Here is a 19117-nt window from a genome sequence, read left to right as displayed (position 1 = left end):
TCAATGGATGCTTAACTTACTTTACTAAGACCGACATTGTGGTATTTCTTTTCCATTATCTTCTTCACTGGTTCTTCTTCTTTAAAAGTAATAAAGCAGAACCCACGCCTCTTATTGGTCTTGTTGTCCATGGGGAGCTCTATTGATTCCACCTGTTATGAAGAAGATTTAGTATCCTAAGTTTGCATTTTATTAACATTAATAACACAAATTTAAGTTACCAAAGGGAAAATGCATAAAGAAAACATCACATTTGGCCACTAAATGCTTCTAAAATGTCTGTTTATTCTAAACATTTTTTTTTGCCTGTCTGAGGCTTGAACTTGGCCTGGGCGTATCCCCGAGCCTCTTGGTGATCAAGGCTATCACTCTACCACTTGAGCCACAGCAAGCCACAGCTTTTTCTCAGTTTATTGAAGATTAGTCAAGGCCTTTGCTGCCCAGGATGGCTTCAAACCACGATCTTCAGATCTCAGCCTCTCAGCAGGTAGGATTAGAGGTGTGAGTCAGGGAGCTCAGCTATTCTAAACCTTTTAAGAGGCTCTTTTCTTATTCAAACATCCACTCTAAACCTTTTGAGAGGTTCTTTTCTTATTCAAACACCCACTGTGTTCACATCTAATCACAAAACAAGCTTTACCTAAGTACTGACATTTGCTATGAAAGGACCACAATCTCAGATTGCTGTGGAGAATGAAGAGAAAAATGTCTGCATTTGGGAGCAACAGCAGTGGAGTGGGCAAAACTAAAAGTGGAAAGCACAAACCCAACCAAATGCACAAGATCCTATTCCATCTTAGTATGGCTATTACCATGAAGGAAAGTAGTGGCAGTCTCCATGTTATCCGCTCTTGCAAACACTTAAGATACATTCCCAGATTCTTATGGGTATTATTTTAATTCCTAAATACTGATAAGTAGGAATCAAATAAACTATGTATTAAAGCTGGACCTAGGGCCCCAAACCAGAACTTACCAGCTTAACTTCTATCCACTAAATCCTACAAGGAACCTCTATCTCACTATTTCACTAAGACTACAAGTCTTATTAAATCTGAACTTCAGGGCTGGGAAGGTGGCTCAGTGGTAGAGCACTTGCCTTGCATGACTGAGGCCCTGGGTTCGATTCCTCAGCACCACATAAGCAAAAAGAAAAAACCCAGAAGTGGCACTGTGGCTCAAGTTGTAGAGCGCTAGCCTTGAGCTGAAGAGCTGAGGGACAGCGCCCAGGCCCAGAGTTCACACCCCATGACTGGACCCAAAAAATAAAAAATAAAAAAATTAAATAAATCTGAACTTCAGTCTGTTTAAATGAAGGTTTGCATGCTATTCTTTCCTAGTAGCCTAAACTGTATATAGTCAGGGGATTTGTCTTGATATTTCCATACAAGAATCGAGCATACTTTTAATCATATTCATCTCCTCTATTACTTTTCTTACCATCCTCTGCCCAACATCTTACACTTCATACACTGCTTTCCTGTTCTCAAGTTTCTTCCTGTATTACAGGAAATCCAATCTGGACTTCTTGAGGTTAAGAATGTTTGTGCCAGATACAAAAGGCACAGTCCTAGGTACGTGGAAAGCAGAGGCAAGAAAATCAGTTAAACCCTAGAATTCAAGGCCAGCATGAGACATAGCAAGACCCTGACTCTTATTCAAAAAAAAAAAAAAAAAGAATGTTTGACTAGTTCAACTTGGTTTAACTAGTACACTACAACACCACCTGTTACAGGTCCTTGAAAAGTAAAAAATGTTACATTTAACTTTCATAGACCTGCTCACTGTATTCTCAATATCTTTACTCCAAAACAAATCACAAACATAATCTGCCCTTCCTTTAAAAAGCTTTGAAAAACCAGTGACTTTGATTCCACTTAATGTTTAATCACATTCACATCAATTTAAACTTGGGTCAAATTACAACATACCTCACCAAAGCCACCAAAGTACTCCCTTATTTTCTCTTCAGGTGTATCTGGAGAAAGGCCACCAACAAAAATTTTTTTAACGGGCTCTTTTGTTTTCATGGCTTTGGCCCTTTTAGGATCAATCACTTTCCCGTTCAATTTATGTTCTTTCTGATCCATGACCTAAAGAAATTAAGTATTTCATTTTAAATACGTGTAACTTAACTAACATTCCAAAGACAACGTACGTGTAAATTATGGTTAAAGACAGCTAAGTTAGGTATATGATGGGCTAGGTCAAGATTAAACTCTCATTATGTGGTGATATGAGACCAGCTAACATATGCAAGTGTTTAAATCTCAAGGTCAGTAAGAGTGCAGGGGAAGAACCATACAAATTTCACCATTTACAAGGAAAACATCTCTTTTCATAGATAATAACATACACAAAACCTGGTCACTTAGTTGCTACTTCCCCACAATCAAAATATTGCTTTGATTAAAAGTTGGTGGCCTATCAAAACTTGTATCTATTAACTTGTCACTGCACATATTTTTAATTAAGCATTTAAATATCCGTTGCATATATGTGTGCCCTTGGCATAACCCAGCCAAATCTGAGTATTTTTAAAATAAAGCCCAACATACAGAAAGTACTAACTAAATCTGCCCTTTCCATCATAAAATATATTGACAAAAATATACCTCTTCCTTCTTGGACTTGTAATAGGAAATAGTGTACAAATTCATTACATCAAGCTAACCATCATTATTTTATATTAGCTCATCAGAATATGTAACACACTACCTTATCTACACTCTCGGATTCTTTAAATAGCACAAAGCCAAAACCCCTTGATCGCCCTGTGATAGGATCTAACTTCAGAGTGCAGTCTACAACTTCACCAAATTTGGAAAAGTAGTCCTTCAGATCTTTCTTTGTAGTGTCCCAGCTAAGGCCTCCTATAAACATTTTCCTGTAAAGACAAAAGGCAGTATTAAAATGCTAAAAAGAAAATAAAACTTTTCCTTATTTATCTATATCAACAGCACATCTTTTCCAAAATGCAGTATTACTAGGCAGAATATTTAAATGTCATTCTTCCTATTAGGCACACATCAAAAACCTGTTCCAAAAACTTTACAGCACTGCTGCTCCTAAGTACTATAATGGTGAGCAAACAGCAAAGTAGTTCTTTCAACTTGCTTTAAAAAAAGATAAATGCATGTATGTCCCAAGAAAAATGCTAAATACAGTTTTTCTTATTTTAAGTATCAAAGATAGACCATAGCTTCAAATTTCCTCCACTTAAAATTTTTTCTTTTCATATCTGTCAAATGTTCATTAAACTGGCCAAGGTCATATGCAGAAGCCAACTCCATTGATAATCAGTGTTCTGTCTATGCTGAAGCTCCTTTTCTAGTTTTTTTTAGTAGTTCTCCCATTAACAGAGCTATTAGAACAAAATTTTTTGTCTCCTAAGAACCCAAAATACTTAAAGACAAAAATAATCATATGTACTTGGTGATAATTACCCACTAAAGCACAATTCATGAGCTTAAGGCTTACTTACAGGAGAACCTTGGTTGGCCAGTAATAAAATATTTAAATCTGTAGTGCTATAAGTGACAGGCGGTTAAGTGGGAAACAACCAACCAAAAAAATAAATAAGGTTAAGTCAACATTACAGAAAAATGCCAAGATGTTCAGTCCTGGCATCAGCTCTGTGATCCTTTTTCCACCTGCTTCTTCATAATACCACGGGGGAAAAGAAAAACTGCCTGTTTCATTTACAATTCTTGACCTGCCAGAATTTGTTATGAAATTTTTACCATGGGATATAATTGATTGCTCTAGGGTTTTTCATCTTTATAAATTGAGGAGTGGGTCATGGGTAGAGATAGGAAAAACATGGCACCAACTTCCAGATGCATGAAGAAATTAAAATAAAGCTTTTCATATAAAACATTTCTATCTTGTGGGCTCTCAAGACAACTGCCACTACGTTCTACTCTTGCAACAAGAGGCCAATTGTCCCTAGAAGGACTTTCTTCTTAGCCTCAAATATATCAGATTAACTGAGGAATTTCTGATTTTACTATTTTACCAGATTTGTTTAACTCTAATGACAAAGGTTTTAATGCAAAAGCATTTTGTCTTAGCTACACAGTGTATTTACTTAGGGTTAAGTTTCCAACTTTCAAATGTATTCTACAGCTGGGCCATTTATGTGCTTAATTTTCTGATTAAAATTTATAAGCGTTAAAGGTTTGTAACACTTATAACTGCTTTTGGTACTATACAACCCAGTGAACATAATCTAACATCCATAATTTTGTGTAGGTATTTTAAGTGTTTTTTTGCCAATTCCTAAGGAATTTGAGATTTTCTCAGTATGCATTTCTTTCAATAAAAAGTCATCATCCTGTGCAACTCTTATTTACATGTGCTTTATAAATCTGTCATTTTTTAACCCAAAGGTCCAGAGTATATTATCAACATTTGATGAAGAACATCACTTTTTTAAAAAATGATGATAAATTGTACTATAAAGTAATTACTTCTTGCTTAGGTATGTATCAAGTTTTAGGAAAGATGTTTAGCTGCTATTTACTGCATCATCATTTATAATAAAATTTCCCATCAATAACAAAACTAAGTATTTCAACCTAAATGGAATAAAGCTATAATAAAAACCTTATTAATGTTTTATTTTTGTGCCAGTCCTGGGGCTAGACTCAGGGTCTGGGCAATATTCCTGAGCTTTCTGGCTCAAGGCTACTGCTCTAACGCTTGGACCACAGCTGCACTTCTGGCTTGTTGGTGGTTAAATGAGGTAAGAATGTTCCTGTCTGGCTTTGAACCATAATCCTCAGATCTCAGCTTCCTGAGTTGCTAGGATTACAGGTGTGAGCTTCCAGCACCCAGCTAAAAGCCCTATTTTTAGAAAACAAACTCGAATGACAAGAAATTGTTTTTGATTGTTCATCAAATATTAAAAGAGAATTTGTTTTGATTTTATGAACATGTACACTGGGAAGTATACTTAAAATTAGTAAACAACAAAAACAAAGAAATATAAACACCTAGAATAAGGTGTATTTAATTATATTTTCATCTATTTTTGAGATAGGAAGTTAATCTTAAATATTTGAAATATTTGATCTGTATACCAATTAATCTACTGACTCAATATTCACTAAAAACAACTTCCCATCATTAGTTAAAATTTAGCCTGCCTTATAGCTAAAAGGGGTAACTGAAGATATATCTTTCCTCAACAAACCTCATTTTCCCGGGAATATCATTTCCTCTGATCAACTATAATTTCTACATATTCCACAGTAATACTGAGCTGGGCTCAGTAGCTCACACATTAACTCCTACTACTCAGAAGGCAAATATTAGGATGGAGGTTCAAAGGCTATTAGGATCCCGTAACAAAAAAGTTGGGTGAGGTTGATTCTGCCTGTCACCCCAGTACCCCAGTACAGAATATCAAAGTCAAGGACAGCTCAAGCAGAAAGACACATTATCTGAAAAGGCAAAAAAGCGCTAAAGTAAGGAAGAATAGCTCAAGTGGTCAAGCAACTGCCTAGCAAGTGCAACAAAGTTCAAGCCTCAGTACCACACATACATGCACATAAGCAACAACAACAACAAAAAAAAAAAACGATCCAGTACCTTTATTTAATAAGACAAGTAGTCCACCTTTAAGTATAGCCTACCTTCTCTAATCCCTCATTGTATTTGACATACTTTTCTACAAAATACCACACCTATCTTAATCAAATACCCTATTAAATTTTGTACTGAAAGTAGACAACTCTCTAACTTTTCAACTTGACATCGAGTACAAATAGTTGCTGAGCTACAACTTAAAAAAAAGGCTCTTCTTTGAAACACATATTTTGGCAACACAAAAGCACTTTTTCTTCTGCTCTTAGAAAGGATAACCAGAAAAACAAATACACAACGAAAACATCAAATCTCCATCTTTACAAAAGACATCAAATCTACTCCATTTTTATTCAGTATTCACAGCAAGTTCTAAAAGCATAAAGTCTGTTTATCTTACTTATGGATAAACTGGATACTACCTTAAAGCGCAATACCAACTGTCAGTCCACACTAACTATGATGCATTGAAGGCTAATTTTACTGAGTAAATAAAACTTGTGAGAAGTACTAAGTCGCCAAGTAGCAACAAAAATAGTCTATATAGTAGCTAAGTTTAAAATCTGATGATCTTTAATGGGCTGGGAAGGTAGCTCAGTGGTAGAATGCTTGACTTGCATGCATGAGACCCTGGGTTTGATTCCTCAGCACCATATAAGCAGAAAATCCCAGAAGTTGGCACTATGGCTCAAGTGGTAGAGCTCTAGCCTTGAACTGAAGAGATGAGGAATAGTGCCCAGGACCAGAGTTCAGGCCCCACGACATACACACATAAAATTTGATCTTTAAAAGAAATAAAGGCCAAGTACTGGTGGCTCCCACCTGTAGTGTAATGTAGCTACTCAGGAAGCTGAGATCTGAGGATCACAGTTCAAAGCCAGCCTGGACAGGAAAGTCTGTGAGACTATTACCTTCAATTAACCATCAAAAAAAAAAAAAAAAACTGGAATGGGGAGCTGTGGCTCAAGTGGCAGGAGTGCTAGTCTTGAGCAAAAAAGCTCAGGGACAGTGCTCAGGCACTGAGTTTAAGCCACAGAACAGGCACCAAACCAAAAAAAAAAAAAAAGGACTTCATGCCCAGTATTTGCTAACAAAGTTTACTTAACATCTTAACCCTACTTGTGAGCTACATATTTCAGTACTTGGAAGACAATGCCTTATTCCTATTTAAAATACCTACTCAACAACAGAAGTCTGTTTCCATAACCACTGATATTTCACCAATGTAAAGTCAATGACCAGTATAGTTACTCAAGTGTATCATTCTATTCAAATGCTACACAGAACATCAGGTTGCTTTATAGGATGCCTTTTAGTAAGACTATCTAGAAGCAGGAAGTTCACTGGTAAGAGTAAAGAAATTTTAAAGACTATTAAATCAAGAATTTTGTAATTAGGATTAGAGTGGGTTAATACACCAGAGTCTGATGTATTGTTCCCAATGTATTAATTGCTCCATGATAAAGTTATTACTTTGTAGAAGCAAAATGTAAACATAGCAAAACAACTTTTTCATTTACTCAAACTTTATTTTTACTTCATAGGCTTCATTAACTCTCCAAGACTAAAGGGAAAAGATCACACTTTTATATAAATAGGTTTTAGTGTTATTTTCAATACTAAAGTCTTAAAATACTGTGGAAAAATGTAAAATCCAATGTTTAAATACCTGCAGAGTGGAAATTAGGTCTTTTGTTTAAATTTAAGGGTCTTTGGATGTAGCTTCCAAAATTATACAGCTGTATTCACATGGGTCACTTTTTAAGAAAATAATTTAATAACCAAAAGCCAGTACTTATGAGGTAGTGGCTGGCTGGGGGAAAATGTTCCAATAATCCTGTTCCCTCCCTTCCCCCCCAATAATGTAAGACGGATCTCTGGACTACTACTCAGTTCTATAGTTTTAACACTAGTATGTCAACAATAAATGCTTTAAAGAAAGATACTTTTCCTAAGTGTCATATGGAGGATATACCTCAAGTGATAAGAGTGCTACCTAGGAAGCACAAGGACAAATTCTAATACCAGTAACTTTCCTTAACAAATCCCACTTTCTTTCACTGAGACCTCTTATTTAAGAACAAAATTATAAACTTTATTGTTACTTCCAATTTTGAACTAGGAGCAACAATAACAAATGTTCTTTTTTTTTTTTATGTCAGTTGTGAGGCTTGAACTCAAGAGCTTGGGCACTGTCCCTGAGCTCTTTTGCTTAATCCTAGAGTTTTATTACTTTGAGCCACAGCTCCCTTCTGGTCTCTGAGTGGTTAATTAGAGATAGGACTCTCACCAGAACTTTTTTTTACCCCTGCTGGCTTCAAACTGCAATCCTCAGATCTCAGCCTCCTTAGGATTACAGGAGGAAGCCATTGAGGAAGCCACTAATGCCTACCCATTGCTCTTTTAAAGTCTCCAAATGATAACATTATAATGAAATCTCAACAGCAGTAGCACTTTTTTCTTTAGAATGTATCTTAAAGTTAAATCACTATACTGAAAGGCAATACTAGGCAATATCATACAAAAAATAGTGATTTCAGAATTTACAGAAATACTCCTGGAAATGTCCTGCAAAACTTGACAAGTCAAAAAATATAACCCAATCTTTCAAAACATGGTCTTGTCTATCATTTATAAAAACCTCTCCACTACTTAAAACCACTGTCAATAAACAAATGCTCCATGCCCAAAAACACTTGTCAAAAAAAATCTAAATTTCAGTATTATTTTCCATGAAATAGCTAATTCTCCCCAGTTTTTTGTTGTTGCTGTCTCTAACCTTTTTTGCTCAAGGCTAATGCTCTACTACTTTGATTTGAGCCACAGTTCCACTTTTTATGAGGCTAACTGGAGATAAGAGTCTCACAGACTTTCCTGCCCAGGTTGGTTTCAGCCTTCTACCTAGCTAGAATTATAGGTGTGAGCCACTGGCACCCAGCACAAGATTATTTTATATTAAACCTCTGTTCTCCCAAATGAAACTATGTCTAACTTTTATAAAAGATAACTAGAGTTGTAACATAAACATTAAGTGAGTTAAAAAAAATTCACCAAACATTTCCCTTCTTATAAAAAATCATTAATATCCTGTGTTTTAACTTTGAAAACGCATTTACCTAAAGTTAAATGATGGTGTCCGCTTATCCTAGAAGTTTCTGATTAGTCAAGATCACAACACATGAAATTTTCTACTAAAAATCATTTTGTATGTGAATGCTGAAATCAGAAAGTATTTTCTTAATTTTTAGAACCTTTCAATGTTTCAAGCCAAATTTCTTTTCAACATAAGCAGAAACTGCAAGAAATTCATTCTATAACTTTATTATTTTCAAGATTTCTTGCTTATTCCAATTCTGTAAGACTTAAAACAAGGGTTATGTGACTTTCCTGTTTGGGCTTTTTGGTGATTTGAAATGTAGATATTCATTCACCTTGCTTACTGCCAAATACTGCTACTTCATCCCAGTTTTTCCTCCCTACCCAATGCCCAATTTTTTTTTTTGGGGGGGGGGGGGTTGTGGGGCTTGAACTCTGGGCCTGGGCACTATCCCTCAGCTCTTCAGCTCAAAGAGAGCACTCTACCCCTTAAGCCACAGCACCACTTTCTGGTTTTTCTGGTGTTTACTTGGATATAGGAGTCTCATGGACTTTCCTGCCCAGACTGGCTCTGAACTGTAATCCTTAGATCTCAGCCTCCTGAGTAGCTAGGATTACAGGCATGAGCCACTGGTGCCTGGTCCCCACAAATATTCTTAAGTACACATCCTAAACATACTAACATAACACTTGAGAGACTGAAACATGCTTACCTTTATTCCACAGATGTAAACCAGGTAACACTGGCAATATCAACTATTAGGACACCAGATATATGTAAAAGCTATGAAAGCAGGCTACTACTGTAGTCAGTCTTTCTGATGTCAAGAGTTTCCAAAATATAGATCAGCAAGCCAAGAAAGAAGCAAATGTACTCTATTACCTTAGACCACACCATTAGAAGCAAAGTAGCAGAAATAGATCCCATGCTTTCCACATCTTATCTACTAAGATGATGAAGAATTAAAGTCAAATTAAACTGGGACCAACAGAAGTATCATTCCAATGTGTGAATGTACACAATTTTTATGTAGCACAGTTTCAAGTAAAAAGGGACAATTATTCTTTTTTTTTGTCGGCCATGGGGCCTGAACTATAGGCCTGAGCTCAAGGCTAGCATCCTACCACTTGAGTGATAGCACCACTTTCGGCTTTTTCTGCTTATGTGGTGCACAGGAATCGAACCCAGGGCCTCATGCATGCAAGGCAAGCTCTCTTCCCATGAGCCACCTTCCCAGCTGGGACAATTATTCTTTAAAAAGTTTTCCTGAGTTTTATTTTCATTGAAGGCTAAATCTGATACTTCATATAAACCCTAAGTCTTAGTAAAATTGATGTATGTTTTAATATTAAGGCAGTTACAGATGACTTAGGCAGCATGAGTAACATACTCAATTTACACTAGGAGACCCACAGATCTGGGGAGGATGAATAATCTAGCTTAACAATAAACATGTTTACCTCAAAAAAAATTTTTCATTGAAATTCTCCAATTGCAAACTTTAACTTTGTAATAGATGGAAATTCTAACAGATGGAAAAAAATTTTCATTGATAATCTCCAATTACAAACTTTCTAATAAAGAAAGACGATAGGAAAAAAATTTGTAATGCTTCTGGAGTCTAATGTGTAGGTCTTGGGCTTTCTTCAACCCTGCCACCATAAAACCAAAAACAAAGTTTTAACTCAAGGCTTCTATATTGCTGGGCAGTAACTGCACCACTTTTGCTGATTATCTTCAAGATAGGTTCTCAGAGGCTGGCCTAGACCACCATTTTCTTACACTTCCTTCACTAACACACTCTGCCTTTTCTCCAGATAGGGTCTTGACAACTTTTCCCCTGCTGGCCTGAATTAAATCCTCCACCTCCCAAAGTAACTAGGATGATAAACAGAGCACTGCATCAAACTATTGGTTGAGATGAAGTCTTTTTGCCTCAGGTAGACTAAAATAGAGACCCTTCTGATCACTACACTCTCCAAGTAGCTAAGATTAATTTCAGGCATAGCCACCTGTATCAGGCAAGAATAGAATATTCCTTCCTTAAATGTTCACCATTACAGGATGTGGGGCATTATTCCTACAATTTTAACTCTAAAATTTTAATTGGGGTTTCCAAAGAATATTAACATTGAGACCTATCTACTCTCAGTCTAAACCACTATGCATAGTAACTCAATTAATTAAAAAACCAGTAAATTTGGCATGAGACTGCTATAAAATCAATTGTTTTTATAAAGCAAACCATGCTTAAATTGCTCCAGAAGCATTAGTGTATAGATGCTCCAGAAGCATTAGTGTATAGATTATATAGTCTCAAGCCCATTCTTTTTTTTTTTTTGGTCCGGTCATGGGGCCTGAACTCTGGGCCTGGGCGCTGTCCCTCAGCTCTTCAGCTCAAGGCTAGAGCTCTACCACTTGAGCCACAGCACCACTTCCGATTTTTTTCTTTTTGCTTATGTGGTGCTGAGGAATCGAACCCAGGGCCTCAGGCATGCAAGGCAAGCGCTCTACCACTGAGCCACCTTCCCAGCCCCATCAGCCCATTCTTTTAAAGTTAGACAGGAGATAACCTATAGCAAAACCTTCAGAAAAAATTTTTACTTGGGTTTATACATTAATCTTCACAGGAGATCTACTAATCCTGTGCATAGAGAAGCATTACTACAGTTCTATAACTGCATGAGACTATTTTCCTTCCCACTCAATTCAATGAGTGGAAGGAGGGGGATAAAAACCTACTTTGTAAAATTGTCTGAAAGCTAATATTCTAATCTTCCATTGCTTTTGTTTTGGTTTGGTGATTGTCCTAGGGTTCGAATTTCAGGGCCTGAGCATTGTCTTTCAGCTTTTTTGTTCAAGCTAGCATTCTACCACTTGAGCCACAACTCCACTTCCAGCTTTTCTCCTGGTCAATTGGAGAGAAATCTCACAAACTTTCCTGCCCTGGCTGGCTTCGAACCACAATCCTCACATCTCAGCTAGGATTATAGGGCATGAGCCACTGATGCCCAGCTGCTCTTTAAATTTTAACCCCACTGTCCCACATACATTGCTATATAGCACATATAACTCAATTTTAAATTATTTACTTCAAAAGAACTGCAGTACTGCACAAAAATAAAACGGCTATCTCAAAGCAAAAGGGGAAATTCCAATGAAATGGTTTATAAACAAAATTAGGAATAAGATGAGTGGTGGTGGGTGACTGTAGTTCTAGCATTTCAGGAAGCTGATACAGAAGAATCAAGTAAGAACCAGCCAACCAAAACAAACCCCTAGGGCTCATTTCAGGAAGCTGATACAGAAGAATCAGGTAAGAACCAGCCAACCAAAACAAACCCCTAGGGCTCATGTCATAAACATTAAAGTTAGGTAGACACAATAAATCGGTTTTATTGAACACCTAAGTCTCAAGCCTCATAACAAACTGTGGAAATAGCTAGTAGAGTTCTAATAGGGATGCCTTTCTTGAAAAATAACTTACTTTCATATGTAAAAGGAAAAAAAAGTAAAACTAAATTTGTTTTGAAATAACTAGGAAAAATGTGACCTTTTTTGGTGTCAATGACTCTGAGACTAGCACTCTATCACGTGAGTCACAGCTCTACTTCCGGTGTGTGTGTGTGTGTGTGTGTGTGTGTGTGTGTGTGTGTGTGTGTGTGTGTGTGTGTGTGTGTGTGTGTGTGTGTGTGTGTGTGTGTGTGTGTGTGTGTGTGTGTGTGTGTGTGTGTGTGTGTGTGTGTGTGTGTGTGTGTGTTCAATTAGTCTCATAAATTTTCCTGCATGGGCTGGTTCCTCCTGAATGGCAATGATTATAGGTATGAGCCATGGGGCACCAGGTCAATTTATCATCTTTTCATTCCAATTTGTAAAAAGAAATACAGAATTTTGTTGAACAAATAGATGATTTTGTAAATACTAATCAGCTTTATTTATCCACACTATCAAAACTATGGTATCAAGAGGGAGACAAAGAAAAATACAGTATGGCAAGTATATACAGAAAGAGATTTAAGGATCTTGAAGTTTCTGTCCAAAACCAAAATCTAGTACCTGCAGCAAAATGGAGCTGGGTGTTTGAACAGTTAATAAGCCAAATATTAAATTTTTTTAAAATGAGCACTACCCAAGCTATTATTACAGGTATGTTCACCTGAAGTCTCTGCTAATCACAGAGGAAAGTGGATCACTTGAGTCCATGCAACATAGTTAAAACCCTAGAGAGACAGAGACAGGGAAGAGGAGAGACAAAGAACTATCACAGAAGTGCAAACTTGCCTCAATGAAACCTATTTTCAGTGGAGAGCAATTGGTCTCAATATTCATTAATAGTTGTCAACTTTTCCTAAATTTACCTTAAAAAATTGTAAAAATTAGTTTAGCCATCTTTCACACCTGTTAGCCAGCTACTCACTCAGGAGGCTAAAGTGTAAGAATCAACGTTCGAAGCCAGCTCAGAGAAGGAAAGTCCCGAGTCTTATGCCCAATTAACTGCTAAAGAGCCAGAAGTGGAGAATTGCCTTAAGTGGTAGGATACTGGCCTTGAGCAAAAATAAGCTCAGGGTCAGCACCCAGGCCCAGGGCCTTACCCATTACAGTTTTTGGTAGCAGATCAAGTATAATTGACTAACTTTCATTTCACAGTCAACTCAATTTACTGGAAACAACTATGTAATTTCCAAAATATCCTTGTAATCAAATCAAATAGTTAATATGCCACTGTTGACTGGTAGTGAAACGGAAACTATCTGGGCCCACTAGTCACTAAAATAATAGGAAATGTTCGTTTAAATAGTATTTAGTATGTGAAATTCTCATCTTAGTCCTCTTTTGCCTTTTTCTCCAATGTAAAACTGAACAGTGAATGAGAACACACTATTAAGTATATGTGTACAGAATTTCAATGTTATTCCAAATGGGCTTTTAAAATACGATGTAGTTAGTACACAAACTAAGCAATTATCTGCTAATTACTATCTAATCTCCAGTAGTGGAGATACAAACACAGGGATAATTCAAATATGATCTTAAAGGAAGAAAGACATTTAGAGGGTAAAGTTGGGATAAAAAGAATACTCAACCTACCAGCCTCCAAAGAGAAGTCATGCAATTGTGAATACATGTCAACCAAGTGTAATTAACATTCCAGCCAAATCACACTGAAAATAAAAAGTCTGGTAAGAGCTGTAGTGGGGAGCCACATAAGCCCACTTCTGAAGAGAACATATTCACTGATTATAGGAAGTATAATATTTACAAGTACTGTTAGTGAAAGATAAGCATGTTTGTGTAATGCACACAATACTACTTTTAAGAACTGTTACTTTTGACAGCTCCAGAATATTTTGGTAAAACATGCAAGACATTTTAAACATACATATTACATAAAATCTTCATATCTGGCCTTAAAACTATAATTTCAAAACTAATCTTATTTCAAAATAAATGAAATGACAGTACATTTTTCCTTGCCCATATATAAAAATCAGTATTACACTAACTACATTTAAGTTAGTCAAGCTGTGATAACATGCATTACCACAGACCAAATAACAAGTAATAACATCAGTTTTGCCCAAAGATCATTCAGGATACCTCAAAAGGTTTTTATATCCCAGGCACAAGATAACTTACTGTATTAATGCATAGAATTTCCTGGGGATCAATGGGCAAACAACACAAAGCTTGTCCATATTATTACTACTGAGACCTTTATAATACAGAAATAAAATTTAAAAGTTTTACCATTCTTCCCGCTGTGCCGTCGCTGCTTCAGTGTGTCGAGGGGAGGAGTTTGAATGGCTAGGGAATTAACAACCGGTACAGCAACCAATCAAAATTCTAGTTTTAGTTTTTGACATTGTTAGGGTTAAAAACTAATTCATTTACACTTCAATTCAACAGTAGTTACTACAAAGGCAGTTGCTTTGTGATTGGAAAAGTTGGGGCAAATATAATAGAAAGCTTGCCCCAAATGGTTATACAATTAAATCATTTTGGTTCCTCTGCCCAATGAACAGAATTTAGAAAGCAAAAACCAAAATGCAAAAGCTTAAATTCCAGAATAATTAACATATACATATTCCTTTCTCAACTTAAGCCACATATAGGTCAAGATTAGTTGTTTAATTTCCCATCCCACCTCCACTACCCCAAAGTGAGTACAATTGGCAAAACAGCCTGCCAAGAGTCAGCCGGGGGTGGGACTAGAAAAAAATGCATTCTAACATACACCCCCAACTCCCCTTATAAATCCTATGTTCTTACATTCAGTAAAGGAAATGTTACTTTCTAATGTTGGGTTAAAATGGCATTCTATTAAGTATCACGAAAACGTTTATCCTAGTAATAGTGAAAAAAAATCACAAACACATCCCCATTTTAAAATGGAATAGAAGCGTTAAGATCAGCAGTCAGTAATGGGGACCAAGAACTTGATTTAGTCCCTCCTGCTAACTCCTGTATTCAGCTTTCAGCTCCCGAAAAGCTGCATTTAATAAAGCAAAAGCAGCTTTAGATTATTACATCCAACAGTTATTCCAGCTAGAGTAGGCAAGTTAGTACTCAAAAACCTGCAAAAAATAGTCATCCCATAACACAGTACAGGACTACATCCATTTTCTTAAAAAGAATGGGTCTCCTGTAATAGTGAGAGCGGGAAATGAGAACCCCGGGGTGGGGGGAGAGGGGGACCAAGCTCCAGCGCACGGCACGTAAAAAATGTAAGTTGCCCCCAAACCGCAAGCAAGAATCCAGTGCGTAGGAATAGTACAGAATCTTAGGAGCTGAGGGCGCGAAAAAGGGTGCGCGGTTGGAAAAAGCAGCCGACTAGGAAGGGAGACAGTAGCAAACGGAGGGAAGAACCAACTCCGGGACAGGTCCGGGAGATTAGGAACTTGGAGCCCGCGGGGTAGGACCAACCGACCCATAGGAGCCTGGGGAAATTTCGGCAGGCTCGGAACGTCCGGGGGGGGGGGGGGAGTGAGGCCTGAGCGAAGGGTGCTTCAGGGAGATAGGAAAAGGAGGGGGAAACTGATCGAATATGCTCAAACCTCCTCGCCTGAAGGGGAAGAGGCACGGACAATCTACACGTTCCCCACCTCCCCCCCAAAGCAAGTGCTTATAAATATAATCACATCATCTCGGAAGAGGGAGACGCACCCAGTTTAAAAGCTCAGTAATCCCAGCCCAAAGCTTTTTGTGGATCTGTTAAACGTTTTTAAAGCCTGGGACGTTAGAAAACGGGCAAAAGGGGGGGGCGGGGGGGAGGGAGGGACAGCTCCGCTGGCGGGAAAAAATCCTGGCGCCTAAGCCGGTGGGAGGAGACCCAGGGCGAGGGAGGGAGGAGGGCGGGCCGGGAACAGCATGGTGACGGCTAAAGGTGGAAACGTGTGTGATGGGGGAGGGGGGGCGACACAGGCCCGGGAAAGAGGAAATGCAGGCCCTGGGGGAGCCCGGTTGAAGAAGGCTGTGGAGGGAGGCGGGGGGAAGACCCCGGCCGGGGAGGGCGGCCTAATGGCGGAGAGAAGTGGGGAAGGTGCGGGATGGGAGGGGGGGAGCCTAGTTGGGCCTGGCGGGGCTGGGCTGCCCCCCTTACTCACCCTTCATCCTCCTCGTTCTTACTGGCATCGATCTTCGCCCCCTCCGACTCGGTGCTGCCGCCTTCCGTGCCTCCGGTCGCCGTGCCGCCCCCGGTCCCGGCTCCGCTTCCCGCCGCCGCTGCCCCCGGCGCCGCCGCCACCATGGCTCCCTCCTGCTCGCCCGCTGAGCCGCCTACCGCCGCCGTTGCCGCCGCCGCCGCCCCGTCCCCGCCGAACTGCTCCTCCGACATACTGCTACTGCCTCCGCCGCCGCCGAGACGACACCCGCCGCCGCCGCGAACCGAAACTAGCAGCAAAGTAATCCCCGCCGCCGCCGCCGCCGCCGCCGCCGCCGCCGCGCGCCCGCCCGGCCTCGCGAAGCACACAACGAGAAGGCGCGCGCGTGGCTGCACAGGCTCCGGCGCCGCTCCCTTGGCCTGCCCCCCCTCGCCTCCCACTCACGCGGCGCGCACTCCCACTCGCTCCCGCTGCACTGAAAAAAAAAAAAAAGAATAAGAACCAGCGGCGGCCACTCTTTGCCTCCTCCTCGCTTTAATGGCGCCGCCGCGGACCACCTAAAATGGCCGACGGAAGAACGGCGCGTCCCGGTCACGTGATTCCAGAGCGCGCCCTTTGCGCCGCCTCCGCCCCCTTCCGCCGCTACTCCCCCCCACCCTCCCCCCTTTTCCCTCCCAGTTCTGCCCAATCGCTCCCTTTTATACCTTCGGCGCGCGCGCTCCCCCCGCCCCCCGCCGCACAGCGTGGGGGGGGGGGACTTTAAAAGGAACCGGAAGTGGCGTGCGCCGGGATGGCCTCACGGGGACCATCGAGAACAAGGAGTGCTGGTTCGATGGTGCGGCTAGAGAGACACCCCCCCCTCCTCCCTCTGTCTACCCCCCACCCTTTCGAGGATTCCTGGAGTCCACTCCCGGCTGCCCAGGCTCTGTGGGCGGGAGTGGCCGCGTCAGGAAGGGGTGTGGCTTCGCCGGATTTAAGGCGGCTCGCTTCCCGCGCGCGCGCGCGCGCGCGCGCGCGTGTGTGTGTGTGTAGAGCTGGAGTGAGGCAGTGGCGCGCTCGACTGCAGCGTCTGCCGGCGTACGGAATCGACCGTGGGTGCCTGGCTCTGTCTACGGTGGCCCGGGGGGACGCGGCGCGTCAGGACGCGGCGGCGCACGCGTGCGCAGGGTGCCGGAGCCCGCGAGCCCGGCCGGTGACAGGGAGGTGCCGCCGCGCTTCTGCCTGGATGGAGGTGGCTGGCTGGGGCGCTAACGAACGATGGGGGCTGCTGTTTTTTGGTTTTTTACTTTTTAAGGTTTGCTTTCCACGTGAGATGCGTGATTGCCTGCTTTCCTCCGGCCATGTTTCCAGCGGTACGTGGAGAAGCCGGTAACCGCTGGGTTAAGGAGCCGAGCTTGCTGGTGCTTTGCTGGCGGCGATCACATCTCAGCGCTGCCTTGAGTTCTCTCCTCTCGGTGACAGTTACATCAGCCCAGGGCTTGCTCGGTGTCGTGGGCTTTTTCGTCTCTGTACCCAATGGGATTTAGGGATGCCGTGAATCGTCTTTACAAGGTTTGAGTTTGCTGCGTTGTGGTAATGTTTGGTGGTTGGTTTAAAACACACACACACACCCCGTTAGGCGTGTACTGAGAATTAACGGTAACCTTGCCCTTTAATAGACCTATTAAGGATTGCAGCTTTGTTAGGGCACTTGATTATCCAGGTTTGGGGATCTGCAGCTTCCTAAAAATGTCCTTAGGAGAAAATAAAGCTGTGAACAACAAAACAGCTAGGCTAAAAGTTTGGACAAATCTGCTCAGCATCGTTACACTCCTGAATCTTTGCTCTTGGGAGGCAGAAGGCTATCAAGTTCCTGAGATCCTTATTGGTACTGAACAGTATTGAGACCCTGTTTCAGAAAATCCAATATCCTCAGACTTGCCTGCATTTTAGTAACGTAGGGCTTTCCAAAAAGGTCCATTTTCATTGGGCAGCAGCCAAGGCTCACGCCTCTACTCTAGCTATTCAGGAGACTGAGATCTGACGATCTCAGTTGAAGCCTGCCAGGGCAGGAAAGCCCTTGAGACTTTTCAGTTAACCACAGAAAAAGCCTGAATGGGAACTGTGGCTCAGGTGGTTCAGCACCAGTCTTGAGCACAAAAGCTCACCATAGCCAGGCCCTGAATTCAAGCACCAGAACTGGCACAGATGAAAACCACACAGATCTGCGATTTAGTTCACTTGCAGCCCAGTAGCTTCTGGAATTCATGTCAGGAATTCCAGACAACCTAGGAATAATTTTCAAGTTAAAATTTTTTTGCTACTTAAGTTTTAATGTGTGAATGCCACATCACAGAAAGACTTTAATGTTACCAGAGTTTCTCCATCCTGTGCACCAGCATTCCTCAACTCACTTCTACCTTGAATCTTTAAATATTCCTCATCTGCCTAGAAATCAATCCATTCTTCAAGCCCCCAATCAAGTGTTAATATTTCTCTGAAGTTTTCCAAGACCCTTCAGGCAGAATTAACCATTCCGCCTCACAGCACCCTATCGTACATCTGTTATTCTTTTTGTTGGTGTTGGTGTTGTTTTGTGGGTCATGGGGCTTGAACTCTGGGCCTGTGTACTGTCCCTCAGCTCTTCAGCTCAAGGAGAGTGCTCTACCACTTCCGGTTTTCTGGTGGTTTTTGGAGATAAGAGTCTCCTGGACTTTCCTGCCTGGGCTGGCTTTGAACCTTGATCCTCAGATCTCAGCCTCCTGAGCAGCTAGGATTACAGGCATGAGCCACCAGCGCCCAACTTACATCTGTTATTCGTAATTGTATTCAACTAGACTATGAATTCATA

General features: G+C 40.7%; 1 protein-coding gene across 3 annotated transcripts in view; it reads right to left on the bottom strand.

The window, feature by feature from the left end:
- Hnrnpd (heterogeneous nuclear ribonucleoprotein D) overlaps positions 1-16888 on the bottom strand; it is a 20380-nt gene extending 3492 nt beyond the window's left edge. Inside the window, exons 1-5 of one of the 3 annotated variants that reach the window (XM_070012545.1) lie at positions 16291-16887; positions 14435-14491; positions 2719-2887; positions 1932-2093; positions 21-152 (exon numbers count right to left, since the gene is read on the bottom strand). In XM_070012545.1, coding sequence (XP_069868646.1) covers positions 21-152; positions 1932-2093; positions 2719-2887; positions 14435-14491; positions 16291-16520 — 750 coding nt within the window. In that variant the 5' untranslated portion in view covers positions 16521-16887. Of the gene's footprint in view, positions 1-20; positions 153-1931; positions 2094-2718; positions 2888-14434; positions 14492-16290 lie in introns of all 3 variants that reach the window. The other 2 variants (XM_070012546.1, XM_070012547.1) reach the window with 2 other exon arrangements.
- Between the last annotated feature and the right edge of the window lie 2229 nt (positions 16889-19117).

Source organism: Dipodomys merriami, unplaced genomic scaffold (assembly GCF_024711535.1).
Source record: "Dipodomys merriami isolate MVZ:Mamm:240054 unplaced genomic scaffold, mDipMer1.0.p SCAF_9, whole genome shotgun sequence".
Lineage (NCBI taxonomy): Eukaryota > Metazoa > Chordata > Mammalia > Rodentia > Heteromyidae > Dipodomys > Dipodomys merriami.
Note: the sequence above shows the minus strand (reverse complement) of the source record. Positions and strands in the feature narration are given on the sequence as shown.